Source organism: Malaclemys terrapin, chromosome 3 (genome assembly GCF_027887155.1).
Source record: "Malaclemys terrapin pileata isolate rMalTer1 chromosome 3, rMalTer1.hap1, whole genome shotgun sequence".
Taxonomy (NCBI): domain Eukaryota; kingdom Metazoa; phylum Chordata; order Testudines; family Emydidae; genus Malaclemys; species Malaclemys terrapin.
The window spans coordinates 72,286,179-72,295,806 of NC_071507.1; the positions used below are offsets into that span (position 1 = coordinate 72,286,179).

The 9,628-nt window shown below is 41.9% G+C and overlaps 1 protein-coding gene across 1 annotated transcript in view; it reads right to left on the minus strand.

Moving 5' to 3' along the window:
* The window catches only part of WDR64 (WD repeat domain 64), a 78,767-nt gene extending 69,415 nt beyond the window's left edge, over positions 1-9,352 (minus strand). Inside the window, exon 1 of the mRNA XM_054022864.1 lies at positions 9,185-9,352. Coding sequence (XP_053878839.1) covers positions 9,185-9,352 — 168 coding nt within the window. The remainder of the gene's footprint in view (positions 1-9,184) is intronic.
* Positions 9,353-9,628: the final 276 nt, after the last annotated feature.

The following is a 9,628-nucleotide window of genomic DNA, read 5'->3' on the forward strand; positions in this document are numbered from 1 at the left end:
CTGTTCCGTTGCAGTGGAGGATCCTGTGTGTAGCAGAGGTGGTGCAGTTCTGCTGGGACTCCATGCGCAGTCCCTTCTGGATGCATCGGTCTATTGTGGAGCATCAGGATGCCCCTGACCACAACAAAGTGGTAAGGGATGGGATAAATAAGGACAGATATGGAGTGGTTTGTCTAACCCCTACATGTCTGTCACTCCATAAGACACAACAATGACAAATGTATTTCTGAGAGCTGTGGCCTGTACAAGAATACAAGTCCCATACAGCAGTGGTTAATCCAAGTCAAAAATCTGTCTAGGCCCCTATTTGCACTCTTCATGTTTTGCCTTCCAGGATAACTCTCAGCGGAGATGCCACCTCCTTCTTGGTGCTGTCTTCCTCATACAACTGATTGAGGGGGACAGGCCCCAGATGCCTTCCTTCTCCCAGCATGCTTTGCTATGAACTTTGACAGCCTGGCCTTCCCTTCCCTCACTTTGTTCCCCAAGTAACTCGGAGTGACATAGCTTATTCCTTCCTCCAACTGTACTTTGCTGAGTTTGCCTATTTAAATGGTTTCCAAAACAGCAAAAGCTAAGTCAGAAAAAGGCACTCTTACTCCAGAATAAGTGTGTCCACATGGTGAATTAGACCTGGTATAACTACAGCGCTTTAAATTCACACCCTACCTTACCCCAGTATAATCTCCCCATATAGTCTTGTTCTCTTAGTACTTTCCTGAGCCATTTTGGCTTTCCCTCTAGGCCTCTTCCAACACCCTTCCTGACCCCTTTGCTTGGAGAGACCAGTCAGCAGCTCCTGTTCACTTTACATAGACAGGTCCACAATAGATCTTGCCTCTTCTCAGGTCTCTTACTGGAGAAAAGGGAATTCTTTTGCATCTCTGCTCTCCTTTTCAGCTCACTTTGTTGCCCAGCCTATTCTCTCATAATCCTTTTGGACAAGAGGTCCCCAAATGCCTTGGCTCTGGGCTGAAGGAGGGAAAGGTCAGAACTGGCTCTTGAACCTCTCATAAGTAACACCACCTTTCTGGTAAGAAGATAAAACTTTCTGGGATCTGCTGCCTAATCTTCTCTGCCTGAAAATCAATCACCTATTCTTCTAGCACAGGGTAAAAAGAAGAGCTCTGATCCACCCCCATCTCAGCTGTCCAGTCATGGGGACCCTAACTACAATAGGGAAAGTTAGTCTAGTTTGTTACTAAGCAGAGTGGATTTGGTGAAGCGCAGTGGTAATGGATCTGCTGCTACATGCTTACATTGTAAGAGGGGAATGTCCAGAGAAGTGTGCAAAGCTGTGGATGCATCACAATTGTGGAGATTATTGTGACAGTAACATATCATATCCCTGGATGGGGGGGAAGCCCAAAATGGGGAGGGGAATGCTATCTTCATAGCAATGTTCCCCCTTCTCAGTCCCTCCACCTCCCATTTGAGCAACATCACAAAGTCCTTCCATGGGTCTAAAGCTGTGTGATGCTGGAGGTAGGTTGGGGGGGACAACTGCCATTTACAGCATCACTCCCTCCAAAAGCCTACTGTGGTTTTAATTCTCTCATCCCTCATTCCATGCCCTGTACCCCCTCCCCCACCTGCCTGCACCCAATCTTCCCACTAACATCTGAGCAGATGACGGGTAGGGGGAAGCTCTGGGCAACACTGTCAGGGAACCAAATGGAACCAGCGTGAAGGGACAGAGCCCTGGTGTGTCTTAGGGATCCACTGGTTTATTGGAACAAAACTCCTGCTTCTTCTGTGGGAAGAGGAGGAAATCTCCATCCTCTGACAAAAGAAACTGAATGGAATCTAATGGTGTTTCCTATGTCCTGTTCAAGAGAAGGCCATCAAAGAAATAAATCTCTTAAATATATTTATCTAAAGACATTTCTATATACACAACTAATAGTTTCTGTCTATATAAGTGATCCCACTTGGTCTAACAGCAAGGGTTGAACTTTGTACTTTCAGCACTAAAAGCCTGAGCCTCTCTCATTTGAGCAAAATCCATTAGCAAGTTACATACATTGTATTAATTTGTATTTCACTCACATTTTGCTTTGAAGATTTTCTAGAATACATTTACACTGTCACACACCCCCATGTGGCTAATTCTTATTTGTATTAGCAGGTCAATGAACAACAAGAGTGACTGCTTGGCATTCAGTTGGACTGTCAACAAAGTAGACTAGCCACATCCTTACAATATTTGTATTTTTTGTATAGAACTAAATATATCGGGATTCTCCCTAAGTGTCTCTCTCACAAACCTCACATCTTTTCAAAATGTAACTAAAATGAACTTAAAATGAAATTTAATCACCATTTTAATTATGCTACTGGATAAATTATCCCCAGAATGCGAGTCACCAATTGGCAGACAAAAAGCAATCATATTTAATATTATTTATCTCACTGTTACACACAAAAATCCCTCCATTGATTTTTCTTAAGGTACAGAGATCACGGAATAATAAAATACGCAAGTGAATTAGTGATCAGTGGATGGCAAGGCTATACATATGACGCAAATCCAAGAAAACAGCCTTTGGGAAAAGTCAGGAAGGAAAAAAAAAACCCACCCCTCTCACGCTATCAGGTACAATTTCAACACTAGAAAATGGCATTCATAATTTCATCAGCAGGAAGCAGCAACCTCCCAAATCTTCTATCAGAAATAATTTCCTACCAACAAGCCCTCAGGCTTTTGGCAGAACTGGATATGTAGCTTTAAAAAGAAAAAATATAAACATGCCTGCTGCTTTCTTTTCATTCAATTTTTCTTAAGACAGATGTCCACTAATAATTATATTTATTACAACTATCCCTAAGGTACCCAAATATTGCCCAAATGAGGATTACACTGACAATATTTGGAATCCAAGCACTCAACTTTCACTTAACAGCAGATTGTAACCACTCATCTTTAATACAGAATTACACTGCAGAGAGACTACAGAACTAAACCAGGAAACTGGAGCATTGCATGCTGGGATTTGTAGATGGACTGCATCTCTGTACTGAACATGGAGCGGACACAGACCACTTTATACAAATTCAGGCTAGCTTTAATCCATCAGTCTCATTTCGGCCACTTATGAATTACCTAGTCATTCAATACAGTTGTTAATAACTTGGCACTCCAGGCTTGAAAACATCTCTCCCTTTCAATATCATTTATTAGGTGGCAACTTTACCTATTGTGCAAGGCCTCGATCCTGCAAACTCACCCATGAGTAACAGTATGCATTTGAGTAGTCCCATTAGCATCAGTCAGATTACTCATAGATAAAATTAAAATATGTGTAAGTATTAGCTGGATCAGAGCCTAAGGGAGTGTCATGAAGTAGCTGAACTGAGGTATGAGTGAGCAGTTAGATTTTTCCTTTTGGAAGAACTGAAGGAATACTCTACTGGAGAAATAATTTGCTAGTGACACATCTGGCTGATCCTAACTCTAAATAGATAAAGTCACATAGGTCTTATACTACGAGTCTAAAAAGTTTGAAAGAATAGTTGATCTCTCATACATGTTTTTTTCAACTTTTCTAATAGATTTTACAAAAAAGTAGGATACATTCCCTGCAGAGAATTTATGATCTAACAGCCCGTTTACACTGTACAAACAGCAATGTCAGAAGCTCAGTTATAACGTGGTTGTGCCAAACATAGTTAAAACATGTTTCGGTCTTGCAGTGTGTACTAGAATTAGCCATCATCCCAAAGTACACTAATGCCTAGGGCAGAATGGGCTATGCATTTTGAGGACACATTTAAAACACAGTTTGCTCCCATCTACAAAGCAATCAAACCACCTTTTAATCTGTCTGGCAGCCATTGCCATAGGAGGATGACAGAGAGCCAGAGGCTATCTCCCTATTCCTTTTTTTGTCCTAACATGAAATTACCCTGCTACTGAGAATCATCACATTGCAAGTAAATGCCCAAAAGACCAGTACCAGGCAGTCAGAGTGTAAGAGGTACCAGCAACATGTGGGAGAGGTGCAGGCAGGTTGATAAATCTCAAGAGATATTGCCTCAGGTGGCTGATGGAGTGACAGTGCTGAGGAAATAGTGATGAAAATGAATGCTCTCTCCTGATATTCCTCAAACTAAATTTAAGACAAAACCCTGTTAAAGTCCATATTACAATGAACGTTTGATTATTGGGCATGCAGCACTGCAGCCTGAAAGTACAGAATTGGGTCTAAAAAGGGAAATATTTTTAACCAAGTTTTGAATTTCTCAACAGCACCATGTTTGAAGGCTCTTCCCATGCACCCATCAGCACAGACTTATTGGTTATTTTACAGGCTATTTCTCTTGGCCTACCATGGGGTTATTAACTTTCTATTAAATAAAGTGTATACTGTGTAAAAAGAGGCTTCAAAGAAACGAAGACAAGCCTGAGGCTAGTGCACTGGAGAAATGTTTTCCTGAAATGTCTCTGACAAGAAAGGCAGCTGAAGGCAGATTTCAAGGCTGTACCATCAATATAGAAACTAGAAGGCATGCAGCTTTAGATACTAGTGTACTCAGTCTAGCTCAACTTGTAGAGTGGGGAAAAATCAAATGTGTATGAAACTCGAGACAAAATTTGATATTTGTCATCTGCAGAGGTGGCAGTCTGGTCTCATTAAAACCAATGGCAAAATTCCCATCAACTTCAGTGGTGCTAGGATTTCACTCAGGTGATTTAGAAATAATAAAATGCTATTAATCAAAAGGCAATGTATAAAGTTGGGGGAGGGAGGGGAAAGAGAGATTTGTAATTGCAGGAGGAAGGCATTATAGAAGTGCTCAAAGACAATACCTTGTTGCGCCAAAAACAAGAGGCAGTGCAGTCTGCTCAGTGTGACCAAAGTCTAGGTAATTTTGGCAGGTTGAGACACTAACCATTTAGGGTGGGGTTTCACAAACAGTATTGTATTTTTGAATAGTACTATTTTTTTCTAAGAAGAGACCTAGTGCCTCCTATGTGAATTCTGATCTCTTTCACCTTTCTTTATTTTAAGGAGGGATAAAGGTCAGGGTTGTCGCATACTTTCAGATTTCACTAGCTTCCCCCTTGTTAGACTTTCTGAATATTGTCTGGAAAATTGTAATTGAGTGTTAGTTTATGCGAAGAAGCAGATGAACCTCATCTTCCCAGCTGTAATCTCTTCAGAAGGAGACTGATTCTCCTTTCTATATTGAAAGAAGTCTTTAGAATGGGGGAATCAATTTATGAGGGATTCTAAGGTGCCTCTTGGTTGAGCTAAGGACTATCATAGATGAAGGTCCGCAGACAGGCTGTCATTTATTTTCAAAGGAAAATCATCGAGGGAAACAAGCCCAGAAGAGAAAATTAATCACCTTAAAGAACAAACTTGTGATTTTTAGAATATATGCAACTGTCTTGTTTCCAGCCAGTATCATTTGCTGTCAGTAAAGGAAAGTAATGGGCTTTCTGAGTCTGATGTTAAGATTTAGTGTTGGCACAACCCAAGGTTTACGGAAGAGATGCTTGTTTGGCTCAGATGAAGATATAACGTTGAATCAAAATCAGAAACAATAGTGTTATTTTTGGAAATTTAGTAAGATGTATACTGAAAAGGCCCAATCCTGCTCCCTTTGAAGTCAAACAGTGAACTCCCATTGAGTACAATGACAGCAGGAACAAACCTAACATGTTGATAGCTTTTCCTGTGAGAGTTCCCACTCGTATAGTCAGCATGTAATGTTTGACATCAAAGAGAAGGTCTGTTTTTCACTTAATCGATACTTTGCTCCATTAAGCCCTTTCAAGTTATTTTTTTTAGATCTTGCCAGTACAGAGTCCACTTTTTGTGAAGGACTCCATACCAAGTGGCGACTCATGATGTATTCTTTATTTTCCCCTCATTACACTGCTAATTAACAGATCAATACATAGAGGCTAAGAATTAGAGCTTGTTGGGAATTTTCCATCAGAATTATTTTCTGAAAGAAAATGTAGGTTTTCACAAACTCAAAAACCTTTCATGGGAGAACTTCAATTTTGCCAAAATGTAGATTTTCAATTGGAAAAATCAAAACAAAAGATTTCATTTCGGGGGGAGGGGGGTTCAACCCAAATTGGAATATTTTGGTTTGTTGAACTGACCTGAAACCCTTAATTCGGAGTCAGCTCAACATTAAATTGCATTTCCCTATTGTGCCACATTGCCCCATGGGAATCATAGTTTGAGCCCCCATTCCCTTCTATGGACCATGCTCCCAGAAATACTACAGCTCCCGTGATGTAATATGAACTCTCCTCTGACCAAGCTGTATGGTACATCATGGAAGTCATGTAGATGTAGGTGCATCATAGGAGACATAGTCCAACCAGGGAGGCTGGCTTATAGGAGATAATGGGGGCCCCAGGCATCCTGAACTCCCACGAGTCACTTGTACATTAGAACCTCAAAGATATAAGCATCGGAGTGACAGACTGACAGGTCAACCGGACACCAAGTGAGAACAAAAGTAACCAATCAGGCAGCAGCAGAACACCCTGCCTCCCAAAAGCAAACACTGTATTGTGCCTGTATTACATCTTAAAGATAGGCACATCTGGGCTGCCTGTTTAATGTTGAACTGACTCAAAACAAAGCATTCCAGGTCAATTCAACAAACCAAAATGAAAATATTTTGATTCAGAAGATCAAAATGTTTTGTGTTGATTGAAAATGGAGAAAAACATTTTGTTGTGTGAAAACTTTTGGTCTCAACTTTTCACCTCAAAAGCAAAACTTTAACTATCATAATTTCCCAGAGGATGGAATTTCTGAATTTTACTCAGCTCTACTATGAATATTTTAGGCTGCCAACCCAGCAAGTCATAATCCAAAGGTCTGAGGACAGGACTGGGAGCTAGGAATTCCTGAGTGCTAGTTCTATCTTTAACACTGCTTCCCCTCTATAGCCTTGGACAAATCTGATTGCCTCTGCCTCCAATTCACCAAGTGTAAAATGGAAAGAAAGTTTGTTTCTAAATCTCACATGTGTGTGGTTTGTAATGTTGTCTAGTGACCTGGGTCTGCAAAGATTTAAGCATGTGCTTAATTTTACATGGTGTGAGCAGTCCTGCTGACTTCAATAGGACTACTAAGGGTGAGTACAACATAACAGCCATACTGGGTCAGACCAAAGGTCCATTTAGCCCAGTATCCTGTCTTCTGACAGTGGCCAATGCCAGGTGCTTCAGAGGGAATGAACAGAACTGGTAATCATCAAGTGATCCATCCCATATCACCCATTCCCAGCCTTTGGCAAACAAACGAACAGAGACCAGGGACATTTCAGAGCATGGTTTTGCATCCCTGCCCATCCTGTCTAATAGCCATTGATGAACCTATCCAGTTCTTTTTTGAACCCTGTTACAGTCTTGGCTTTCACAACATCCTCTGGCAAAGAGTTCCACAGGTTGATTGTGCATTGTGAGAAGTACCGTATATACTCTATCATAAGCCAGTTTGTTTATAAACCAACACCCCCCCCCCCCAAGATGGATAATTAAAATGGCAAATTTTTATGACCCATTCATAAGCTGACCCTATAATTCAGGAGTTGGCAAACTTTGGTTCCCGGGCCATCAGGATAAGCCGCTGGCAGGCAGAGAAGGTTTGTTTACCTCGAGCAGGCACGGAGGTAAACCTAAGTAAACAAAGAGTCCTGGCCTGCCAGCGGCTTACCCTGATGGGCCGGGACAGCAACTGGTGGGGAAGTTTTTTTTCAGGCGGGGGAGAAGCTGGGGGTCAGGGGAGTAACCCCTGTGGACCCCCCCCCCCACACACACACACGACCCCACCCCTAACCTGGGACCTCACCACATGACCCCTCCCCGTGTAACTCCTCCCTGCCCCCCCCTAGCATGGGACCTCCACACTCTCCCCATCCCATTCCCTCCCACCTTAGCTGGGGCGAGCAAGGGGCGGATGTCTCTGGCCTGGCTGGAGCTGCTCCAGCGGGCTGGGCCGGGCGGTGCGGCCACAGCGTGCCAGCCCTGGAGCTGCAGCTGCTTCGGAGGCTGTGGGGGGGGAGCAGCGTGGCCAGAAGCGGAGAGACTTTGGCCCCACCTTTTCCCTTCTGGCTCTGCTGTCTGTGCTGCTTCTCCTTGCTCCCTCTGCTGGGGGGGGGAGAAGGGGAGCTGTATCTCACCTCTCCCCATCTCTATACCTGTTCATAAGCCGACTCGCTACTCTGATGCTTCCCTATTTTACTAAAAAAATTCAGCTTATGAACGAGTATATACAGTACTTTCTTTTGTTTGTTTTAAGCCTGCTGACTATTCATTTCATTTGGTGACCCCTAGTTCTTGTATTATGAGAAGGCGTAAATAGCATTTCCTTATTTACTTCTCCACACCAGTCATGATTTTATAGACCTCTGTCATATTCCCCCCCCCCCCCTTAGTCGTCTCTTTCCTAAGCTGAAAAGTTCCAGCCTTTTAAACCTCTCCTCAGATGTAAGCTGTTCTATACCCCTAATCATTTTTATTGCCTTCTCTGTATCTTTTCCAATTCCAATACATCTTTTTTGAGATGGGGTGACTGGATCTGCATGCATTTATTCCTCCCTTTTGTTTCCTATCTTTTAATCAGTTACTGATCCATGAGAGGACCTTCCCTTTTATCCCATGACTCCTTCCTTTGCTTAAGAGCCTTTGATGAGGGACCTTGTCAAAGGCTTTCTGAAAATCTAAGTTCACTATATCCACTGGATCCTCCTTGTCCACATTCTTGTCAACTCCCCTCAAATAATTCTAATAGATTAGTGAGGCATGATTTCCCTTTACAAAAAACATGTTGACTCTTCCAATCATGGTCATCTGTGTGTCTGATAACTGTTAAAGAACAGAATTAAGTTAGTTAAGCATGTTAAATTCCCAGTGACTATTTCCTGGAGTCCCACAGGAGGCACCGGGACTCCTGCAGCCTTGGTTCATAGTATAAAATAATTTGAATATTTTTTTAAAAACAAATACTTATTTCATTGCAGGAAAATCCTTTATGAACCATATATAAGAATTTAGTGTATTGTGTACAGTGTGAAATACTCTAATAAAAATGTGATAACAATTAAAACCTAATACCATCTGCAGAGATAACTTAAAGTCTAACTAACTATACAAGTAACTATACCACGACAGTGGTTCTCATGAAGTTAAGGGACAGTACTTTACCTTCGCAGTGGAAAGGCTAATAATGTGCTGATCTTTTTCATTTGTGACAATCTCCATGACACTAAATAAGTGTCCCAACAACTTGCCCACTGGCTTGGTGTTTATATTGGGATGCCATAAACGTAGAACTTTATCATCACCTGTGAACAGAAAATATCTGTGACCCATTCTGTGTCTCTAACATGCAGACTATCACAAAATAGATTCTGAAAAGACAGCCTAGTTTTACAAAAGATGGCTGCCAGGACTGCAAACACAAATCCTGCTTAAATCTTTGTATTTTTCATACCAAGGGCTTGATGCTCAGTTGCCTCTAGACACCTTTACACTGCTTAAAGTGTACATAACTCACTCTAAGGCCCTTTAATGTTGCCAAAGTGGTATAAAGGTGTAAATGAGAATCAAGCCTTTTGTACCCATCTGTGCAAATGTGATGTTTGCACA